The sequence below is a fragment of the Solanum stenotomum genome, chromosome 4 (genome assembly GCF_019186545.1).
Source record: "Solanum stenotomum isolate F172 chromosome 4, ASM1918654v1, whole genome shotgun sequence".
Classification (NCBI taxonomy): domain Eukaryota; kingdom Viridiplantae; phylum Streptophyta; class Magnoliopsida; order Solanales; family Solanaceae; genus Solanum; species Solanum stenotomum.
The window spans coordinates 6,370,476-6,394,632 of NC_064285.1; the positions used below are offsets into that span (position 1 = coordinate 6,370,476).

At 29.5% G+C, this 24,157-nt stretch overlaps 2 protein-coding genes across 4 annotated transcripts in view; one reads left to right on the forward strand and one right to left on the reverse strand.

Annotated features, from left to right (window-relative positions):
• LOC125862030 (uncharacterized) overlaps positions 1-20,252 on the reverse strand; it is a 60,799-nt gene extending 40,547 nt beyond the window's left edge. Inside the window, exons 1-3 of one of the 3 annotated variants that reach the window (XM_049542006.1) lie at positions 19,150-20,251; positions 18,329-18,871; positions 12,555-12,664 (exon numbers count right to left, since the gene is read on the reverse strand). In XM_049542006.1, the coding sequence (XP_049397963.1) occupies positions 12,566-12,664; positions 18,329-18,871; positions 19,150-20,052 (1,545 nt within the window). In that variant the 5' untranslated portion in view covers positions 20,053-20,251 and the 3' untranslated portion in view covers positions 12,555-12,565. Of the gene's footprint in view, positions 1-12,418; positions 12,665-17,266; positions 17,550-18,328; positions 18,872-19,149 lie in introns of those variants that run through there. The other 2 variants (XM_049542004.1, XM_049542005.1) reach the window with 2 other exon arrangements.
• Positions 2,131-3,057, forward strand: LOC125862036 (secoisolariciresinol dehydrogenase-like). Its single transcript, XM_049542011.1, has 2 exons — positions 2,131-2,168; positions 2,253-3,057. The coding sequence occupies exons 1-2, from the start codon at positions 2,131-2,133 to the stop codon at positions 3,055-3,057; spliced, it is 843 nt and encodes a 280-aa protein (XP_049397968.1).
• Positions 20,253-24,157: the final 3,905 nt, after the last annotated feature.

A 24,157-nucleotide genomic window follows, 5' to 3' on the forward strand; every position in this document is an offset into this window, starting at 1 on the left:
TTAAAAAAAAAAGTAACACTTTTTCTTTCCTCACTGAAAATTTTGGGAGATTTGATTTTGTAGCTTTACAAACTTGTTTTTAATTTATGTAATTTATTTTAGAAAATTTTATTTTCACACGCCAAAATCCTCATTTTTATACGTAAGATATTTCAAAAATTATATTCTTCTATTCAAATGGTAAGATATTATGAGAGATTATTTCTACGAAAATTTCGAACCTTCCGTCTATAGGCTAGAGGCTAGAGCTAGGGGTGTACATGGCCGGGTTGGTTTAGGTTTTTCAAATATCAAACCAAACCATTTGTGTTGGATTTTTAAATTTATAAACCAAACCAAACCAATAAAACTCGGGTTTTTCAACCTCGGGTTTTTTCGGGTTTTCGGGTTTTTCCGGTAAAGTATTCATACAAACATATAATTTACTTGTACTTCAAATATTTCTTTAGTCCTACCAAAATACAACTATCTAAGGTGTTTCTTAAAAATATAACACAATATAATATGATTAATGACACTAAAATATCCAACAAAAATAATAATAATGAAATCGCGTAAAACAAATATTGCAAATTAACAAGTCATAATGAAAATTATCATAATTTAAAAGTACTAAATCATGCTAAAATTAAGTTTAATAAGTATTAGTTACATGACTAAATATTAAAGAAAATTAAAATTAGATTATGTATTTTAATTGTCTAAACCAATGTAAAACTAAAGAACAAATATTCAATATTATTGTCATTCTTAGTGTTGAATTAATTTTCTTTTTGCATTAGTATTACTTTGATTTTGATTTAAGCTTTATTATAATTACCAACATCTATGGACTATAATCTTTATTGGCCCATTCATAATTCTAAGTTTCAAACTTGAAATAATATATTAAAAGATAAAAACTATGGAAAAGTATAAGAAATACTTAAAAATTATATCAAAGTAAATATTTTTATGTATAAAATAAAATTTTAAAATTATTTATATAAATTTGGGTTGGTTTAGTCTCAGGTTGGTTTTTTTTAGTTAAAACCAAACCAACCCAAATATAGTCGATTTTTTTTTTCCAAAATCAAACCAAGTCAAACCAAACCACTAGTCGGGTTTTTTTTCGAGTTGACTCGATTTAAGGTTTGGTTCAGTTTTCGGTTCTATTTTGTACACCCCTAGCTAGAGCTAATTACCCTTCTAATAGTCACATTCACATAGCTTCTTAATTACCAAGTTTATGAGATTAGCCACGTACCCCTAAATTCTCGAAAGTTATCATAGTTTTAACTTTTAAAACCCTAAACCTGATGTTTATAAATATGACATGATATATTTAAAGACCATAAAATTTAAAAAGTATTTTTAAGATAATAAATGTATTTTTTTTTAATCTAATATAAACTAACAAGTTTTTTTTTTTATATATATATTTGTAAATTTTATGTCAAATTAAATTAAGCCATACTCCCTCTGTCCATAATTACTTGTCCACTTTTTCTTTTTTAGTTGTCCCTAATTACTTGTCAATTTTGACAAATCAAGAAATGACAATTTTTTTTTACTTATTATACCCTCAAATTAATTACTTTGAAAAAGATATAACTTTTTGAAAATCTTAAGTTTTTAATTCATCAACTTCATAATTAATAGGGGGAAAATGGTAAACTCACTATGTAAATAATTGTTTTCTTAATAGGTGTGTCAATTCAAAAGTGAACAAGTAAGTAGTGATAGAGGGAGTATAGTATAAAATAAGAGAAAATATTATTTTCACACAAATATGAGTAGTTGTAATTTATAGTATAAAGTAAAATTTCTTTACTAGAATAGTTGAGTTTGACAAAGTTAAGCCTAACTACTAGGAACTAGCTAGGTTTCCCCGTCCCCCTTAATAGCAATGAGTAAAAAATATTCAAATCATAAAGACATTACTGTTAAATAATGTATTGGGCATAATGTACATTTCTGGTAGAAACAAAATTAATGTATAACGAGTAGGGTAGTAATAGACCTTTTGACACATTACTCATTAGTATTATCAGGCATTTGGGAAGAATTAGAATTAAAAGGTATATGATTTTCTTATAAATAGAGACTATCTAAATATGTGAAAAACACAGAGCTTTCTAGTTTGAGAAAATGACAACTTCTTCTCTTCAATCCCCAATAGCCAAAAAGTTATTTTCTTTTCTTTTATTTTCCCTATTTATATTATTGTTCTTGAAAATAGTACTAATTTATATTTGAACTTATTTTTGCAGGCTAGAAGGCAAGGTAGCAATTATAACTGGTGGAGCTAGTGGTATAGGAGCAGCCACAGCTAGACTTTTTGTTCAACATGGTGCAAAAGTTACAATTGCGGATATTCAAAATGATCTCGGAAATTCATTAGTAAAAGAAATTGGCACAGAACACATAACATTTGTCCATTGTAATGTCGCGATTGAATCAGATGTTCAAAACGCAGTAGATGCAACAATTGCCAAATTTGGTAAGCTTGACATAATGTTCAGTAACGCTGGTGTATTAGGTAAGCCAATTTCAAGCATTCTAGATGTTGATTATGATACAATTAAGGATGTGTTCGATGTAAATGTTGTTGGTGCATTTTTTTGTGCGAAACATGCTGCTAGAGTGATGATTCCAAATAAGAAAGGTGTCATTCTTTTCACGGCAAGTGCTTCGACCGTGGTATATGGTACTGGTGTCTCACACGCCTCTACATCCTCAAAAAATGCAGTTTTAGGGCTCTCAACGAACGTCGGAGTCGAATTAGGAAAATATGGAATAAGAGTTAATTGTGTTTCTCCTTATTGCATTAGCACACCGTTGATGCTAAATGGATTTGGAATAGATAAACAAAAGGCAGACAAATGGTTTGAAGAAGGAGGAAATTTGAAAGGAGCTTTATTGGATGAACAAGATGTAGCAAATGGAGTGTTGTACTTGGCAAGTGATGATTCCAAATATATGAGTGGACATAATCTCATACTTGATGGTGGATTTAATACCACAAATGTGGCTTTAACAAATGCCTACAAGAAGTTGTTTCCATCAAATGATTGATCATTCTAATATCCAATATGCATATATATTATGAATCTATATCAATAATAAATAAAAACAAGGAATAAAAAGCTAGTCCACTTTGATCAATTGGATTATAGCTAGAAATAACTACTAGTTTAGCTTATGTTGTACCTCCAACTTAATAACATGTATGTTCTGTTATACATTGATGATATGTTACAAATTAATACAGCACTAATTTTGCACGATCAAAATAGGAGGTACATTTTTTTTACAAGAGGTTGAATTGATACACACTATATTAAAAATGATTTTTAGCAGTAATTAATCAATGGCAGTAGCTTAATTGACGCTAAAAACATATTTTTTAGGAGGATTTAACACTCTTTGTAAATGTCCCTAATACCTACAACAATGCTAGATCTAATGACAATTAACTAATGTGGTTAAAAACTTTATCATTCTTTGTTGATGTGTATATTCATTGCCGCTAAAAAGTGATTTTGTTATAATGACATAAATTAATAAATGAATGTGCCATTAATCCACCCAAAAGTCACTTGGTTAAATTGATCATAAATTAATGAAAAAATTAGCTATTCATTTCACTCAACTCTTTCATTCCATTAAAATTTTGATTGATATCTAGTCGAAACGGATCAATGAAAATTTTTGAAAAGATATTTTAATTTTGCTATGTTATATATATAATCTCATAAAGAAAATAATAATTTTATTAGATGTTAAAATATAATTAAAAAATAAAATATACCAATTAAAGTTTAGTAAAAAATTAAGCCAAATTAGTTTTGTACGCATCTTAGCCTATTTTACTTAAGTAACTTTAATCCACTTATTTTTTTAACGCACCACTTCTTAATTGGACCGAATTCAGATTAATCCATCCATTTACCACCTCTAACCATCACAATTAAGATAAGACGAACAATTAAACATTTTGTCACTTCGATTGTTTTAGAATCGCCATCATAAAGAAAGTGCTGGGTTATGGTATTATGTAAGAGTGTAAAAAATAGACTAACTATAAGTAACCCGTCCAATTCATCCAAAATTTTAAGGGTTGGGCTCAAGATAATTGAATTGAGTTCAATCTCAACGCATTTAAATATTAACCCCATTTTAAAAGAATCTCATTTAATCTCCAATTTCAACCCGTTTTAAGACTCTTTATATACATTGATGTAATGAATGTTCATATATTAAAGATATGCATTACCATTTATTTTATATTTTTTAGGATTTATCTATCCATTTGTAATTTCTTTTTTAAAAATTTCTTGAGTTAAAATTCAAATTGTGACAATAAAAGTTAAATACCAATATGTTAAAATTATCTAGATTAAGCGGGTCAAATTGAATAGGTCATGACCCAATCTGATTTTTAGCCCATTTGAGTTCAAAGTAAACTTGGACGGGTGAAGACCCAACCCAATTTTTATTGAGCAACTTTCACATATAGCAAACATAAAAATCATATTTGTATGTTATAGTTTGCATAATTGCACTCCATAGCAATTTTATGTTTGCTATGAGCTTTTGATTTATATAATTCGCTACAAACATCCAATTTTCTACAAATTGTTCAGTTTTGTATAAATTCATTTATACATTGTAATTGTTGGATTCTGAAGGTGATTAGGGCTCTGATACCTCTTGTTGGGTTCTGAAGGGTGATTGAGCGTCATGCGGAAGCTTACAATATATATGACTCTATATATCTTGATCCTCTTTCTTCACACAATCGTCATGTATCACTGCTGCTTACCATGATTTAAAATTGATATGGGTTAAAACTGGGAGCCCTGTGTTAAAAGTGATGAACATGTTTGAAAGTGAAGCTCATGCGTTAAAAGTAATATGCATGAGTTGAAAGTGGAGTTCATGCGTTAAAAAGTAAGATGCATGAGTTAAAAGCGGAGCTCATGCGTTAAAAGTAAAGATACATGAGTTAAAAGTGGAGCCCGAGCATTAAAATTTGTAGGGGTTGAAAGTTGGAGCCCATGCTATAAAATAAGCATGAGTTGAAAATCGTTTTTGTTTTAAAGGATGGAGCAACAGGATATTGTTGAAAATATATTTGAAAATTTTCTCCACATGTAGTAGCACAAAAATCTTCATTATCATCACGTTGATTACAAATTGATTTGAAACTGCCTTGAACAATTCTTCAACTTTGTTCCATTGGATCGTTGAACCATGTGCTCTGACATCACTTGTTGAGTTATGAAGTGAATATGACGTTATGCGGAAACATACAACTGCAAATCATAAGACGATAAATTAAATGACATATAAAACTATATTAAAAGTCAAAATATTATTATATCAAATTAAAACTAATATAAAGAAAAATATTGAAACTTTAGAGAGAATAAATCTCCCCATAAACAAGACTCTTAAATGACTACATTGTGGATGTTATTGTTTTAGAAGGAACAAACTTATATTTATAGAGTCCTAAAACCTTTCCTACTAGAAAAGAACTAGCTACTTCAAAACCTTTTCCTAAAAGGAAAGAATAAACCAAATATGAAAGAATATTATATTTTCCTTTCAAGAAAAGTAAAAACATTTATGGTAATGTTGTCTTTTCTTTAAGGAAAAATAAATCTTAAATTATGGTAAAAAATCAGGACAAAACCCTAACAGTAATTTGTTTAATAAGATTAGTATTTGTATAATTATAAGTGTATAGGACGAAAATAAATGTATTTGTATTTGTATTTGTATATACACTTTTCACTCGCTTTATACAAACACAAATGCATTTTATACCGAAATGTATAAAATGGATAATTGTATACCGAATCAAATGGCAAAAAAGGAATATTTGCTATGAATTACAATTAAAATAAACTATGAGTATAACATTTAATTTGAATTAATAATTTGCTATTTCATACAATTTTTCCATTTTTATTTCAACTCATTATAAAATCTCAAATTTCAATCGAACGCACCCATTTAACAACCCTAGTATAATGGGTTCCCTCCCAATCTATTTCTAACTATATATCTATTGTTACTAAAATATAAACATAGTTCGTTTTGATTAATCTGTAAAGCTTTTTAAAAAAAAAATAAAAATTAACTAGTGATCTCACAAATGTGACACGTGTTATTTTGAAGCTCGAAATTATTCTCGTTGTCTATTTATATGATTTAATTTTTGATATTGATCAATAAAGTATATAAAAAGAGTGTATTAATAAAAATTTAAAAAGTATTCTTATTAATTATTTTTTAAAACGTATGAAAACAAGGGGGAAGAAATATTGTGTAGTAGTAAATGAAAGATGGACCGTAGACGGTACGAGTTATAAGTAATAATATAGATTGTCGGTTGTTTAAGGTGTAAGTTATACTACTCACTCCTCCGTACGGGTTGTGATGCAATAGGTGAAACTATTTTATTTTTAATAAAAAAAATTAGATTCAAGTTCTGAATATAAAGAAAATCATATTTAGTGCATCATCTTCAAATAAAAAAATATGTAATTTAAATTTAATCAAAACTTCAAATACTAATTAAAAAATAAAAAATAAACAAATCCTCCACTATCAATTTTTTTGATTTCTCACGCAGCATTTGGTATTTTCTTGGCCCCCACTAATAAAGAGTTGGCCGTGCAAAATATATTAAAGGAGAAAGGCTCGCTATCAAAATTAAAGGAGCAGTGCACACTATATAAATATATATATATAGCAATAAATAATTAACGGTAATAGTTTAATTATTGTTAGATATATTTTTGTAATGACAATTAGCACTCCTTATAAATATTACTAAAACTTATAATAATATTGTATTAATACAATTAACTAATATCAATAAAGAATTTAGCATTCTTTATTGATGTACATATTTATTACTGCTAAAAAATATTTTTCTTATAATGACAACGCCCGCTTTCAAAAAATAAATATTCAATAAAATAATTAAAATCCATGTAATTGATTCAAATGTTAATACAAACATATGAAAAAAGGAGAGAAATATTGAAAACACCTTAAATTTGGTGTGAATTATTAGTTTCTTTTGACTAACTGAACTTAAATACATTTCTGATGAAGGAGTTTTAATGGCAAAGCAACAACAAAATGTGTACCTTAATACTTGCAGCGGAAATTGTTGACAATACTTTTTATGTAGATTCACTCCAAATCCGAACAGCCGCAAGATCATCAGTATTTCTCAAAGGAAACATAGTGCAATTCACAAAACTAAGCTCCTTAGTGTGTTGATTGATTTGTGTAAAGACTTGGATCATATTTCTTTTCCGTTTCTCTTCTTATGTTTCTCCCCTTTTTCCACGTTCAAAAAGATACTTCCCACCAGGAGATTTTTAAGGAGAGGTTGAGCAATTACTTTGTAATTATTTCCTCTTATTCTTTAAAAAAGATTATTCATTTAATTAATTAATTGAATTGGATCGGGTCAAGACAAAATTGAATCAAGGTCGGGAATAATCGGATTGGGTCAGGAAAAATGGGATTGGATCAGGCAAAATTGGATCGGATGAATCGGTCCACATGGACGACTCATGACCCAAAACTTACATCCGATCTTGCAACATAAGCGAAATACACCCTAAATTCTCACCAAATTTAGGCGTATTTTTAACACTTTTTCCGACTTTTTATTAAAAGTCGTATGCTCCTATAAGAGTTTGAGAACATTTATTATATCATGATGCATATGAAAGATATATCTAAATTTAGTTAGTAAAAAAAAAAACATTTCTGAGGTAATCGATAATTTAAGCACTAACTGATAAATTTTCAATACTCCTCTCGATGGAAAAGAAAATGTAAATTCAGAAGTCCAGTGTGATACCTGCAATAATATGCCCAAAAACAGTAAAATTGGGTAAAAAGAAAAAAAAAAGAATATGGGCACTCTTGGGAAGCTGCAGGAACCTATACTGTGATTTAATAGCTAAAATGAATGAATGAATAAATCATAAATGGGTCAGGGAGAGGGACAGTGTCTCCACGACTTCATTTTAACACATGTGTTACACGTGCATGTTTACTTATTTAATTTATACTATAAATTATGAATTTATTTATATATATTCAAAATTAAAGAATATAAATATCAATTGAACCTAAATCGCAAAACATATTCATGTATTACGCTTTTTACCAAAACGACATAAACTACAATATTGCACTAACCAATATGCTCCATATATGCTACTAGTAGTGGTGTTTGTATTATGATTGGTAGCTATGGTAGATGGAAGAGAAAATGACATAAATGGTCCCTAAACTATCACAGTAGGTCTAAAATAGTTCCTAAACTATACACTTAACGGAAATAGTCCCTTAACTATCTACAATCTTGTCAAGTTTGGTCTGTATCTATTTTTTATAGACACCATTTAACAAACTTAGTAATTCAGCTACTCTGATTTTCTTTTTCCCTCTTCTTTTCTTCATTGACGCTGCTATAGTAAAGAAAACCTTGTCAAGTTTGGTGTTGTTTTTGTGTAGTTTGGGGTAGCTTGGTGATGTTTTTGGTGCAGTTTTTGTGTAGTTTGCCGCGGTTTCTGTGCAGTTTGCAGCTGATTTTTTGGTCCTAGAGTGCTTTTGGTGCAAACTTTTTGTAGTCTGATGTAGTAGTTTGGTATTGATATTTTAATGGTTTGATGTTGCTGTCTAGTGCTGTGTCATGTACAGTTTCATGCTGATTTTTTGGTGTTTTAGAGCTGCAATTTGATTCAACTCGAATAAAATAACGACCAACACACAATTACAGTAAGACAGTGAAGAAAAGAATTGGACAAAATAAACTGAAGAAATAGTGAGATAATAGAGCAAAGAAGTGGCAAAAAAAAGTCGGGAGATAAAGATTAAATTAGAATAACAAGTTTTTATTTATTTATAAAAAGTAGATATAGACCAAACTTGACAAGATTGTAGATAGTTGAAGGACTATATTCGTTAACTGTATAGTTAAGGGACTATTTTAGACCTACTATAATAGTTTAGGGACCATTTATGTCATTTACTCGTAGATGGAATGACACTAAGGTGTATTTGGGTATGAAGAGTATGAGCATCTATGTGTGCATAATTGTTCATGGTGGAATTGGTGTTATAGCGATGTGGTAATGATTTGGGAAAAAAGATTCAAATATATCATAGAATTTAATGAAATGATTTGCATATGTCTCATAAAAGGAGGTGAGAGGGGAACGACACTGACAAGTAATGAAGGTTTTAGATAATATCACTTGACAAAATTTGAATTACGTAATGTTGGATTCCATTAGTTAGTGAATAATGATACACATGATCCAATATGGTAATAATTGGTGCATATAAAAGATCAACTATTAACGAACGATATATTTGAACTATTTCCTTCAATTCATCAACATCTTTGAGTCTTTCCCTATCATATGCAACATAAAAAAACAAAAACAGATTGAAGGGAAAGGTAAGTGGTCATCTCAAGATAGGTTTACGAAGTAGGGACCAACATTGACAAAAGTGTGATTTGTTTGGACTAAAGGTCTAACAATAAAGTTATAGATATGTTAAATAATCACCTTTCCGCTAAGGTTTGTAGAAATTAAATGAGTCACCGTTATTTATCGACTATTTTGAGTTAATTCATCTTTAAAATACTTTTTTAAGTTAAACTTTCTTATAATCTATCGCTAGTTCATAGCTAAATGATATTTAATGTTGAAATTTTATGGTACAATTATGTAATTTTATTGATAAGTAATTTCTTATTTTCTACTAATAGTTAATTACTCGTTTTCTAGTAGTGAATATACATAAAATATGTTTCATAGTTCCCTTTCACTCTACTCAAATACTCAATTAAACACTCTATTATGCTTGTGGAATTTTTAACCAAGAAAAAAGAAGCACTTGGAGTACTAAATAGCACATCTTTTCAAATATGTCATGCTGGATGATGTATTGATTCTTGTTTCCCAAGTATGTCTTCAAGAATCCAACTTTTAACCCATACCACCAATATAATTGATTTTTAGTATCTAGAATGCATTTCAATTAACGAAAAAAGGTTGAATGTATGCTTTGAATTATGATAAATGATATGTATAGAGTCCGGAGCTTAAAGGGTAAAAAAAATTGACAAAAATTTTAAAAGGGCACATCTATTTTTTTTTTTTAATCAAAGTGGTAAAATCGCTAGTGAGATAGCGATTTTGTTTTAACACCGTTACTCCGTTAAACAATCAAAATCATTGACATATCAGCAATTTTGTCCAATTTTTTTTCCATTTTTTAAAAGAACATCGCTGCCCATGCAGCGTTTTTGAGGATTTTTTTTTTAAAAAAAAAATCACTGCTATGGTAGTGTTTTTATATAAAAAAATATTTTTTAAATTAAAATTATATTGAAAATCGCTCCCGCAATTTTAGTAAAAAAAAATTAGAATCGCGGCTTTGGTGATTTTTTTTTTTAAATCACTGCTTGTCAGTAACATGTGAATGTTTGAAAAATTAAAAAATAAAAAAATTTAAAATCGCTGCTTCTTAGTGATTTAAAAACAAAGAAAATTGAATACGATTTTTAAAAAAAAATTCTTTCACCAAAATCGCTGCCAAGGCAGCTTTTTAAAAAAATTTTTTTTACTAAAATCGCTACATGTGGAGCAATTTTCAATATAATTTTAATTTTTAAATTTTTTTTTTATAAAAACACTGCCATAGAAGCGATTTTATTTTTTTAAAAAGAAATTTCCCCAAAAACGCTGCACGGGCAGCGATGTTTTTTTAAAAAATGGAAATTGTTTTGGACAAAATCGCTAGTAGGTCAGCGATTTTGATTGTTTAACAGAGTAACGGCGTCAAAACAAAATTGCTACCCCACCAGCGATTTTGCCCCTTTGATTAAAACAAAATTTGATGTGCCCTTTTGGAATTTTTGTCAAATTTTTTTTTGCCCTTTAGGCTCTGGACTCGATATGTATATATCCGTTTTTTTTTTACTTTAAGATTGTATATATCTTTACTGTCATACTTTTATAATGTATATAAACTTAAGCCTAACGGATGAACATGTGGCTCCATCTAAATTATTCAGATGTAGCCAAGTGTCCATTTGTTAGGCTTAAGGTTATATACACTCCAAAAATATGATGATTAGGGTATATATAACCTTAAAAATATAACATATGTTTATACATATCCTTATCATAGTTCGAAATATATATTTGTTTTTTTTTTCTTCAATTAATTTCACGAGGTATTACTTACTATCTTTCACTAGCACACGTTTTTTTTTCTTTTGTCTCCATTAGTTCTTTTTCTTTTGATAACTATGCTTGCTTTCAATTGAATTTGAACCTACGGATATGTTTGGTATGGATGAAAAATATTTTTTTCAATTTTTCTATGTTTAGTTAGTTAAAATATTTTCTCGAGAAACAAGTTTTAAAAAAAGGAGGAATATAAATTTTCTAGTGAGAGTAGGAAAAATAAGTTTAACAAGTGACATTTGATGGACCCTCCAAAATCTAATGTGCCACATAAATTGAAATGAAAAGAATATGTATTATAAATTTAATTTTCTTTCGCACATAAATCTACACACCACATCAAAAGTTATGAGTTCAATGGTACCCATACCAATATGGCCAAATATACTCTACCCGACGCCCATAGTCCCTATCACTACCAATCCACACCCCTATTTCCGGCCTCTCATAGAATTTATCTAAATTATATACTATGCTTTTTGAAGGAAATTTTTAACTTACATATGAAACACAAAAAAATAAGTAAAATATTCACTTATGTACTTGAAAAACATTTTTCATGAAAAAAAAAATAAAAAATATATATATATATATATATATATATTCCTTTACACCGACACACCCCAAAAAGGCAAAAATTCATAATTTTCAACTCACTAAGTTACCTCCTTGGGGCCACTATACAATAAAGGAAAAAATATATAAATACATGATTTGAAGGTATTATAATCTCTAAAATTTTCTACCATTTAAAAAAAATATAAAAATTTCCTCTTGAATACAATCTTATCCCCTCTTTGTGTATTCCTCCTATTAAGTAATATATTGTTTGCAATGTATTGAACAATCAAGGAATGTATCCAAGAGCAATAAAAAATCCAAAATTTTTATAGTCAAAAAAGCTTCCAGAATAGGATGTAATTAGCCTCCAAATATATGAAATTACAAAAATAAACGTCATATAATTTGTAGTAGATTCACTCGTTCACATTAACTTACCAAGAAAACACAAAGAGGCAGAAACTAGGAGGAAAGGAAAATGAAACAAGACAATTTAATAGAAGAAAAAAAAAGACATTTTGGGACCAAGAAATGAATTAATATTATTTTAAAGTTACATAAAAAAAAAAAACTATGCTACACTAGATCATATTTCTACCCTAGGGGCATTAAGTGGAACTTGGAAGATCCAAGAAAATTTTCCTAATATTAGATTCAATAAATGAAGAAATACAGGTGACAATTAATTAGGTGGGCTCATACATTATTATTCATCATACTTCACTAACTTCATCTTCACTACATACACCTACATCCACCACCATGCTTTTCTTCTTTGAGCTTAACACTCTGCAGCAATTCCTCCTTGGAGACTGTTCATCAATAAGTAATACACAAAAGTCATTATAAGTAGAAATCAACTCCCATCTAAATATAAAAGAAAGATATGATAAATCTAGACGCTTCAACTTGGTCTCAACTGACAATTAATCACTCCAACTCGTCCCCACTCAGGCTTGTGAACGTCCGTCACATAAATTTTGGAGGTGTCTAGAGGTTCATTTTTAAAAGTTTGGAGTGTTCAACTGATACAATGGAGACGAGTGGTGAGGTGCATATTCAAAGTTGACGTGCTAACTTGCACGCTGAGGTCAAGTTTGAATGTATGTCTATGCTCTCTAGATAAAAGAAGAACATAATACATCTAGACACCTCAATTGACAATTTATCACTCTAACTCGTCCTCGCTCTGTCTTGTGGAGACCCAATGTTGACGTGTCACATAATTTTTGGAGGTGTCTAGAGGGTTCAAATGACACATTGGAGACGAGTTGAGGTGTCTACATGTGCATGCATACTCAAAGTTGATGTGTTTACTTGCCATCAGAGAAAATAATTCAACTATTAAAGACTTAATTAATAGTCTCATATAATATAAATAATATTAAAATAATTTGAAATTACATATTTAAAGTATTTTTTAACAAATAAAATAGAAAATTATTAATTCGGATGAAAATAGTAACTTGTCAATAATATATATTTAGATGTTATATAGAAAATTAATTACAAATAATAAAAACTTAATTAATGATACAATATAAATAATATTAAAATAATCAAAAAGTGAAATAGAGAGGTGAATAGTAGTTCTCCAAATTTGGAGAACTACTATTTACCTCTCTATAAATGGAGGATAGAGAGTAATATGGAGGGGGGTTGGAGAGCACATTCTCTATTTTTACCCTCTAAATATAGAGAATAGAGAGTAAAATAGAAGTGGATCGGAGATGGATTAAAAGAGTTAGGGAGAGGGACAGTATCCCCACAACTCGTATGTTTACTTATTAATTTTATATAAATTATGTGTTTATTTGTGTATATTTAAAAATCTCTCTTGTACGGGAGAGTTCCCCTCAAGGCATCTAAAGGCCCTTAAAACGCAATTTCATCTGCTTGTTAGGGTCTCTACTCATTTGCCTTCAATCCTGCCTTTTGAGGAAGAGGCCGCTAAGGGATTAGTGGACACAAATATCAACAAAATCTAGATCGCAAAACATGTTTATGTACTATATCTTTTACTAAACAACACAAACTACAATATTGCACTAAACAATATGCTCCGTATATCTATGCTATACTAGTAGTGGTGTTTGTATTATGATTGGTAGCTATGGGAGTTGGAATGACACTAAGGTGTATAATTTGGGTATGAAAAGTATGAGTGTCTACGTGTGTATGCGTTTATGATGAAATTTGGGGTGTTATCTAGTGATGTGGTGATGATTTGGGGGGGAAATTTAAATATATCATTGAACTTAACGAAATGATTTATATATCCCTCGTAAAAAGAGGTGAGAGGGGAAGGAGGCTAACAAGTAATGAAGGTTTTAGATAATACCATTTGACAAAAGTTGAATTAGACAATGTGTGATTTGTTAGCTAATAAATAAATTGATGTATATTTAAGATCAACTATTAACGATTGATATATTTGAACTAATTTTTTTTCAATGTCATTGACATCTTTGAGTCTTTCCCTATCATATGCCACATAAAAACCTAAAAAAACAGATCGAAGAGAAAGGTAAGTGGTCATCTCAAGATAGGTTTAGGAAGTAGGGACCAACATTGACAAAAGTATGATTTGTTTGGACTAGTGATGACAAATGGGCGCGTTGGGTCAAATTTGGGCGGATTGAAGATGGATCAACATAAGATGAGTAATAATTCAACTCACCCATATTTGATATGGGTAAAAATGGATTGGGTAACAAATGGATTGGGTAAAATACTAGTTTTCCCATATTTACCCATATTTTCATGAGTAAATAGTACTCTACTTGAGAATTCAACATGGAGAAAATATTTTAGTCCTTTTTTAGATAAAAAATGTTGAAAATGTTTCATTTAGTTTTATTGTATCATAAAAGTAAAAAGAAATCCTATAACTTTTCAATAGAAAATAAATTTATGTAAGAACAAGGGGAAAATATTTTTAATTTCAAAGTAAATGAATATTTACATTATAGGACTAAAACGTGCTTAAAGAACTTTAAGCAATGTCAATACTAATACATGATTTGCTTATTTTACACTATTATTTATTATCTAATATAAAATTAAAATAAAAAATATATAATTATAATTAACAAAAGAAATGTACATTTAAAATATATATTTTTGGAGGGCCAAAGGCTTCACCTTTTCAATTATAAAGAAAAATAATTAGTTCTATAGAAGAACATAAAAAGGAAGAGAAGTTGTATTTAGTGATATCATAAATTTTGAGTGAATAAAAGTTAGAAGCTTAACTCATTTGGCTAATTCATATTTTACCCATAGTTACCCATATTTTACCCATGTAAAAAAATACTCACCCAATCCATTAAAATATGGATGGATTGAACGGGTTACCAAAATATAGGCTTATTTTGCCGGCATTAGTTTGAACTAAGGTCTAACAATAAAGTCAAAGATATGTTAAATAATCACCTTTCCACTAAGGTTGGTAGAAATTAAATGAGTCACCGTTATTTATCGGCCATTTCTAGTTAATTCGTTTTTAAAATACTTTTTAAAATTAAACTTTCTTATAATCTATCGCTAATTCATAGCTAAATGTTATTTAATATTGAAATTTTATGGTAAAATTATGTAATTTTATTGGTAGTTAATTCCTTATTTTCTACCGGTAAATATGCCAATTACTCGTTTTCTAGTAGTGAATATACATAAAATATGTTTCATAGTTCCCTTTCACTCTACTCAAATACTCAATTAAACATCTCTATTATGCTTGTGGAAATTTTAATCAACAAAAAGGAAGCACTTGGGAGTACTAAATAGCACATCTATTCAAATATGTCATGCTGGATGATGTTTTGATTCTTGTTTCCTAAGTATGTCTTGGAGATTCAAACTTTTAACACATACCACCAATATAATTGATTTTTAGTATCTAGATCAATTTGAATGCATTTTAATTAACGAAAAAAAGGTTAAATGTATGCTTGAACTATGATAAATGATATGTGTATATCTTCTTCTTTTTTTACTTTAAAATTGTATATATCAGATAAATGTATGCTTGAGCTAGGATAAATGTATGCTTGAATTATGATAAATGATGTGTATATAACTATTTTTTACTTTAAGATTGTATATATCTTTACCGTCATACTTTTAGAATGTATATAAACTTAAGCCTTAACGGATGAATATGTGGCTCCATCTAAATTATTTAGATGTAGCCAAGTGCCCATTTGTTAGGCTTAAGATTATATACAACCCAAAAGTATGACGATTAGGGTATATATAATCTTAAAATATAACAGAGGTATATACATACCATCGTCATATTTCAAAATATATATTTGTCTTTTTCCTTAATTAATTTCACAAGATATTACTTACTATCTTTCAGTACTAGTGCAAGTTTTTTTCTTTTGATAACTATGTTTGCTTTCAATTGAATTTGAACCTACGGATATGTTTGGTATGGGTGAAAAATATTTTTTTCAACGTTTCTATGTTTAGTTAGTTAAAATATTTAAAAAATATTTTCTCAAGGAAACAAATTTTTAAAAATGAGAAATATGACTTTTTTAGTAAAAGTAGGAAAAACAAGTTTCACAAGTGACATTTGATTGACTCTCCAAAATCTAATGTGCCACATAAATTGAAACGAAAAAGAATATGTATTATAAATTTAATTTTTTTCACACATAAATCTATACACCGCGTCAAAAGTTATGGGTTCAATGGTACCCATACTAATATGGCCAAATATACCTCTACCCGACGCCCATAGCCCCTATCACCACCAACCCACACCCCTACTCCCAGTCTCTCATAGAATTTATCCAAATTATATACCATGCTTTTTGAAGAATATGTTTAACTTACCTATGAAACACCAAAAAAAAACAAGTAAAATATTCACCTATGTGCTTAAAAAAACATTTTCCATGAATATATATATATATATATTCCTTTACACCGACACACCCCAAAAAGCCAAAAACTCATAAATTTCAAACTCACTAAGTTACCTCCTTGGGGCCACTATACAATAAAGGAAAATTATATAAATACATGATTTAAGGTATTATAATCTCTAGAATTGTCTACCATTTAAAAAATTACAAAAATTTCCTCTCGATTACAGTCCTATCCCCTAGATGTGTATCCCTCCCATTAAGTAATGTATCATTTGCAACGTATCAGACAATCAAGGAATGTATCCAAGAGCAATAAAAAATCTGAAATTTTTGTAGTCGAAAAAGCTTTCAGAATAGAATGTAATTAGACTCCAAATCGATGGAATTACAGAAATAAACGTCATATAATTTATAGTAGATCCACTCATTCACATTAACTTACCAAGAAAACACAAAGAGGCAGAAACTAGGAGGAATGGAAAATGAAACAAGTCAATATTATAAAAAAAGAAAAAAAAGGGTCTTTTTGGGACCAAGAAATGAATTAATATTATTTAAAAGTTACATAAGAAACTATGCTACACTGGATCATATTTTTACCCTAGGGGCATTAAGTGGAACTTGGAAGATCCAAGAAAATTTTCCTAATAGTAGATTCAATAAATGAAGAAATACAGGTGACAATTAATTAGGTGGACTCATACATTATTATTCGTCATACTTCACTAACTTCATCTTCACTACATACACCTACATCCACCACCATGCTTTTCTTCTTTGAGCTTAACACTCTGCAGCAATTCCTCCTTGGAGACTGTTCGTCAATAAGTTATACACAAAAGTCATTATAAGTAGAAATCAACTCCCATCTAAATATAAAAGAAAGATATGATAAATCTAGACGCTTCAACTTGGTCTCAACTGACAATTAATCACTCCAACTCGTCCCCACTCAGGCTTGTGAACACCCGTCACATAAATTTTTGGAGGTGTCTAGAGGTTCATTTTTAAAAGTTTGGAGTGTTTAACTGATACAATGGAGACGAGTGGTGAGGTGCATATTCAAAGTTGACGTGCTAACTTGCACGATGTGGTCAAGTTTGAATGTATGTCTATGCTCTCTAGATAAAAGAAGAACATAATACATCTAGACACCTCAACTGACAATTTATCACTCTAACCTCGTCCTCGCTCTGTCTTGTGGATACCCAATGTTGACGTGTAACATAATTTTTGCAGGTGTCTAGAGGGTTCAAATGACACATTGGAGACGAGTTGAGGTGTCTACATGTGCATGCATACTCAAAGTTGATGTGTTTACTTGCCATCAAAGGTCAAGTTTGAATGTATGTGTATGTACTATGCTATAAAAGAAAGGCTCTAACTTTTTGTCATATGTCAATGCCTTGACAATGCTCCTATTGTTTTTGTCCAGTTAGCTAACAAGACACGTTTTAATTCGAAAACCAGGATAATATATCAATAGATTTCGACCCTTTACACGAATTTATCTTAACCAAATTAAGATATCATCAAAAGAATAGGTTATCTATATGCAAAGTTACTATAAATGCGCGATAAGGAGGAACTTACCCTATCCCATAGCTGGGGGTCAGGCTTCTTATAAACCTGAATTCTCTCAACATCAGCAGGATTTGCCATTTTCCATCTACATAGTGGATGAGGAACTCGATGACGAGTATACTGAGTCACAGTTTGATTGTTGTAAGAATCCATTTTAGCACTTGACATGTAAAATACGAAAGACTTTTGACACGGATTACGCATAACAGGCCTTGTGTTAAAAGCATACGCAGTATAATCCGCTCTTCTGTACCAATTTAAGAAAGTCCTCGATGGCATTTCTATTTCACGTGGAGAAAGAACTCCACGAAATATTTGAACTGCAAATCCCCATGACACTGAAATAGTCCAACTGTTAACTTTGTCATAGCAAATGGATTGTTGCATAATACCAGCTGAGTCGAGTTTCATCGGTACTGTGAGCTTCTGTAAAGCCTGCAGTTGAGTAACATTGGGAAAGATTGGCTCCACGACATCAAGATGGTGTAACGACACCAATGGTGTTATTGGATGTGATGCTAGTAGCCCGAATAAGTTCCCGTATACATCATACTGAATTTCAATTCACCAACAACAAATCATAGTCAGATATCAAACAGAGTCCTCTGTTTTCATTCTTGGCCAAATTCAATAAACCAACAAGTTCTATATTCACAAGCTATGTTGCTCGAACTCTTCAAAAAAAATAATGTGCATAGGATGATCAAACATAGGTGTGAAAACATTTTTGGAGAGTATGAACAACAAGGAAAACTTTGTGTGATAATCATAACACCGAAAAAAAGAAAGACAAAATCAACCTAAAATACAAGGAAGCAAAGCAAACGAACCTGATGAAATCCGAGTTCTTTAGTAAGTGGAACCCCCAATTCTGCCATACAAGCCTGCATTCTATCATCAGAACCATAAAGTCCTGGATACCTTTGAATACATCTATCTTGCATTTTATCAATAGCTTTAGCTAAAGGATAACTTATAGCAAATCCACCACCACCATAAGCCATACTATAAGAAAAATAAATATTCTGCAAATGACTTTCACTCAAACTACCAATGTAATAATACTGATTATGATCATATTTATTCAAAATTCTCAACAAATTCTCCGTTACGAAAACAGTATCATCATCACCCATCACAAACCACCGCACATTCTCCTTCCCTAACCTCAATGTCTCCGATAAAATCCTCGAAATTCGAATAGCAGATCGATGCCCCTGCTTGTTATTATAGGCAAAATGTGAAGTATTAGCTGAAATTCTCAATTCAGGTAGTGATTTACTTTCATTTTTCTCCGTTTTAACGGAATTATCTAACCAAACAACACCCCTCATTTTCTTCTCAGGCTTCCACCATAGCTTAATATATTCTTTCCTTTTGTTCCAAAGCTTAGATGAAGCTGCAATTCCAAATACTACATGCTCTAAATTAGTTTGTTCAACTTCTTTTTCTTGTAAAATTCGGGTTTGTTGATCAATAATTGAAGCATTTGAAGAGATTGTTGAGTTGGTTTTTGAATGAATTGGTAAAATAATATTGCTACTGGTGATGAAAATGTCGTTACAAGATGAAGAGGAAAGGTACTTTTGAGTGGTGAAAACATAAATGGTTAATACGAATAGTATTAACCATAACATGAATTTGGGCAAAGGAAAAATCGAAAATGGCGTTATAGAAGAGATTCGCATTTGATGCCAGACGATTTTTTCTGAATCTCTTTCTTTCATGAACATTTTACTCACTTGCAAAAAAAAGGCAAAAATGCAGAAAACCCAGAAGAAGAACAGAAGATGTAAGAGGAAAAGTTGTTACCAAATTACAAAATGCTATGGATGTGAAGTGAAGTGAAGACTGTTAATAAGAAAGTATCCCAATAATGTCGGCAAGTTTTTCTACTCGGAATGATATCATGCGACATTTCAGATATATTTGTTAGATCTGACCAAAGAGATAATATAGCTTATAATTGCCACATTTGCAATAGAACAGAATTTATTAGCAGTGGTAGAGAAAATGAAGGTGGTTGGTTATGTTTCATTAATACAATGTTTTTGTAATTAGGAAAAAATGTAGTAAAATATTAGCTGTGCAAATTAATTTTTGTACTCATGTGTTAAGCCTATTTGTGCACTATGAAAGTTGAAGGTCAAAGTTAAAATTTGAAGCCAAGTTTAGGGTCCAATATATGTATTATGCCAAAAAAAAATATACATTTTTTGTTTATGTTAGATGATAAAATTCTGTCTTTATCTTTTTCACAGGAAAGAGTCACTGTTTATTTTTGTGCTTAGATACACAAAAGCTCGTTAGACAAGACACGTAGTTCTGTCATCTGTGTATTGGTTTGGTCCACTGCGTCGGTGATTTGGCTTTATTCATTATTTAACTATTTCTATATAGTATATACCAAAAGTTTCACCTAGTTAATATAGTAAAAAAATACCAATAATATTTATTTGCTCCTTTTNTGTAATTGCCACATTTGCAATAGAACAGAATTTATTAGAGTGGTAGAGAAAATGAAGGTGGTTGGTTATGTTTCATTAATACAATGTTTTTGTAATTAGGAAAAAATGTAGTAAAATATTAGCTGTGCAAATTAATTTGTGTACTTATGTGTTACTAAATACATAAAAAATATATATATACATTTTTTTTTTATGTTAGATGATAAAATTCTGTCTTTATCTTTTTTCACAGGAAAGAGTCACTGTTTATTTTTGTGCTTAGATACACAAAAGCTCGTTAGACAAGACACGTAGTTCTGTCATCTGTGTATTGGTTTGGTGCGTCGGTGATTTGGCTTTATTCATTATTTAACTATTTCTATATAGTATATACCAAAAGTTTCACCTAGTTAATATAGTAAAAAAATACCAATAATATTTATTTGCTCCTTTTTACTAAAAAAATATATATTAAGTTAAGAAGTTAATAGAATTCAATATTTATGTATGTATATATAGAAAAATCTTTTTGATATAATTTGTTATATAATCAATACATTTTCTTATATGTAAACTTAGTTTTAAAATTTACACATGAACCGATGTTTTTTTTGGTTAATTGAAAGGAATTTTTAATTGAAATGGTGTGTATTGGGTGATAAATTCAATAACTAGATCTGTTATAAAAATAATTGTTTGATATCGGGTGTTTGGTATCCACATTGGAATCTGACTATTTTGGATTTACACCACGTAAGATTTCATTCAGAAAAACGCTTCATATCAAGAATATGAGACTCAAACTTGAGACATCTGATGAAGGGAATAGTAGCCTCATTCACTGCACATGTGATCTATAAGCATTTTTAGTATGTAACTTTGACGTCCAAATATAAAGGCATAATACATAAACATGTCCCTTAATTTGGCGTCAATGGGTAACTATGACTTTTAACTTTGGGTGTGCACAAGTAGACACTTAAACTAGTATAAAATTGAACAAATAGACACATTCGTCCTACATGGCACCCTACATGAAAATTTTGTATCCTATGTGGCGTTCTACATGTATTATGCCATGTAGGACACGTCTGTCAATTTGTTCAATTTTATACAAGTTTAAGTGTCTACTTATGCACACTCAAAGTTGGAGGGCATAATTGTCCATTGAAGCAAAGTTAAGAGTCATATTTATGTACTATGTTAAATATAAACGGTCCATAAAGGCCTGAAATTGTATAATCAATAATTATGTAATAACTTGCGCTTTTTTTTCTAGAACAATGTTGTACACTTGTACTATTGCAACAAAAGATTTAAGATATCGTTGCAAAATTTCTTTTTAGGAAAAAATATATGCTGAAAANTACAAGTTTAAGTGTCTACTTGTGCACACTCAAAGTTGGAGGGCATAACTGTCCATTGAAGTCAAGTTAAGAGTCATGTTTATGTATTATGTCAAATATAAACGGTCCATAAAGGCCTGAAATTGTATAATCAATAATTATGTAATAACTTGCGCTTTTTTTTCTAGAACAATGTTGTACACTTGTACTATTGCAACAAAAGATTTAAGATATCGTTGCAAAATTTCTTTTTAGGAAAAAATATATGCTGAAAATACATATTTCCTAATAATGTACATGATTTCAAATGGATTGGTATCATGAATATGTTTTGGCAGATTTATTTCTCAAATATTGTCGAATTGCTTCTTCTTTTTTTTCTTTTTAAAATATTTTTTTAGTTAATAAAATAATTATAAATTATTAACAGTGTTATAAAAAAAACATAGATAGAAAAAAGGAATGTTTAGGGATACTCCTACAATTTCTCAGAGGACTAAATCCTTTCAATATTTTTGCTAATATTTAGTATACTCCTACAAATTCTCAGACGACTTAAATTTTTCAATGTTTTTGCTAATATTTAGTATACTCCTACAAATTCTCAAAGGACTAAATCCTTTCAATTTTCTTAACAAATATTTAGGATACTCCTATAAATTCTCAACTTTGGAAAACGAGGGAAAGAAAATTTAGTTTAGGAGTAGTGATAACTGATAAACATGCATTAAATTATTTTATGAAGATATAAAAGGGTAAACTACAGTAAGATACGAAAACTGTTCAAGTGTGTTTTTGACACTTAACTAAAAAAAACGTGTTGGTAATATACAAAGTCATGTGAACGAAAATTTTGGGTCAAACCCGCATGAATGTGTGTATATATACATTTGGTCTAGTCAGCATAAAAGTATGTTTCTCAAATTATTTAAGTAATAATTTAGATGTATTTCTCACTCTCCCAATTGTTTAGCTATGAAATTTTAAAAAATAATATATGTGTTTTGACACCTAATTCTTAATGATAAATTAGTATAAAGTGGTATAAAGAGAGCACTCTATGAGGTATATTATACGCATAATTACTATACATAACTTCAAATATCTCAATTTATAGGATAGATAATTTAACTTTATAAAGTTTATTTACTCTTAATCTCATAATCATACTAACATCTATAATTTATTTTATATCGTCAAGTTAATACTAACATTTATAATTTATTTTATATCATCAAGTTAAACAACATCACATGACAAAAGAGCTAAACACATCATTTTCTTATACTTCATATCTCCTTTCCTAGGTTATTTGTCTTGTCACACTACATAAAAAATTATTGTTAGCGACAATTAATTAACAGTAATAGATCAATTGTCGTTAAATATGTATTTTTAGCGGCAATTAGCACTCTTTGCATATGTTCTTAAAGCCTTTAGCGACATTGGATCTAATGATACTTAACTAATGACAATAAAGACTTTAGCACTCTTTATTCATGTGTCTATTTATTGCCGCTAAAAGTTGTTTTTGTTATAATGTCAGTGATATGTATCAAGTAAATTTTTATTTTCCATAATTTTTTAACACACTATACAGTAATTTCTACTATGTGCAGCACTCTCAACATTGATATATTTAATTCTTCCAGCTTCATAATTTAATTAATCATTTGAAAAAAAATACATTACAAANGTCAGTGATATATATCAAGTAAATTTTTATTTTCCATAATGTTTTAACACACTATACAGTAATTTCTACTATGTGCAGCACTCTCAACATTGATATATTTAATTCTTCCAGCTTCATAATTTAATTAATCATTTGAAAAAAAATACATTACAAATTATTCTGCTGAATTTAGGGGAACTTAACATGATAAAAAATTGTCTGCTTGTCATTAGTCTACTTAGTATGATTTAAAGACTTTTAGTGTCCTTAATGTTGATTCGTTGTGCTTAATTATGATTTGTTAGAGCGTAGGTTCCGTAGATTCAACTGAATCTCTTACTTTCGATTTGAACTATTTAGACATATTCTT

Coding starts and splice junctions, on each gene's coding strand:
- LOC125862036 (XM_049542011.1), top strand. CDS start 2,131: ATGACAACTTCTTCTCTTCAATCCCCAATAGCCAAAAA. Junction 2,169..2,252: donor CAATCCCCAATAGCCAAAAA/GTTATTTTCTTT, acceptor TTATTTTTGCAG/GCTAGAAGGCAAGGTAGCAA.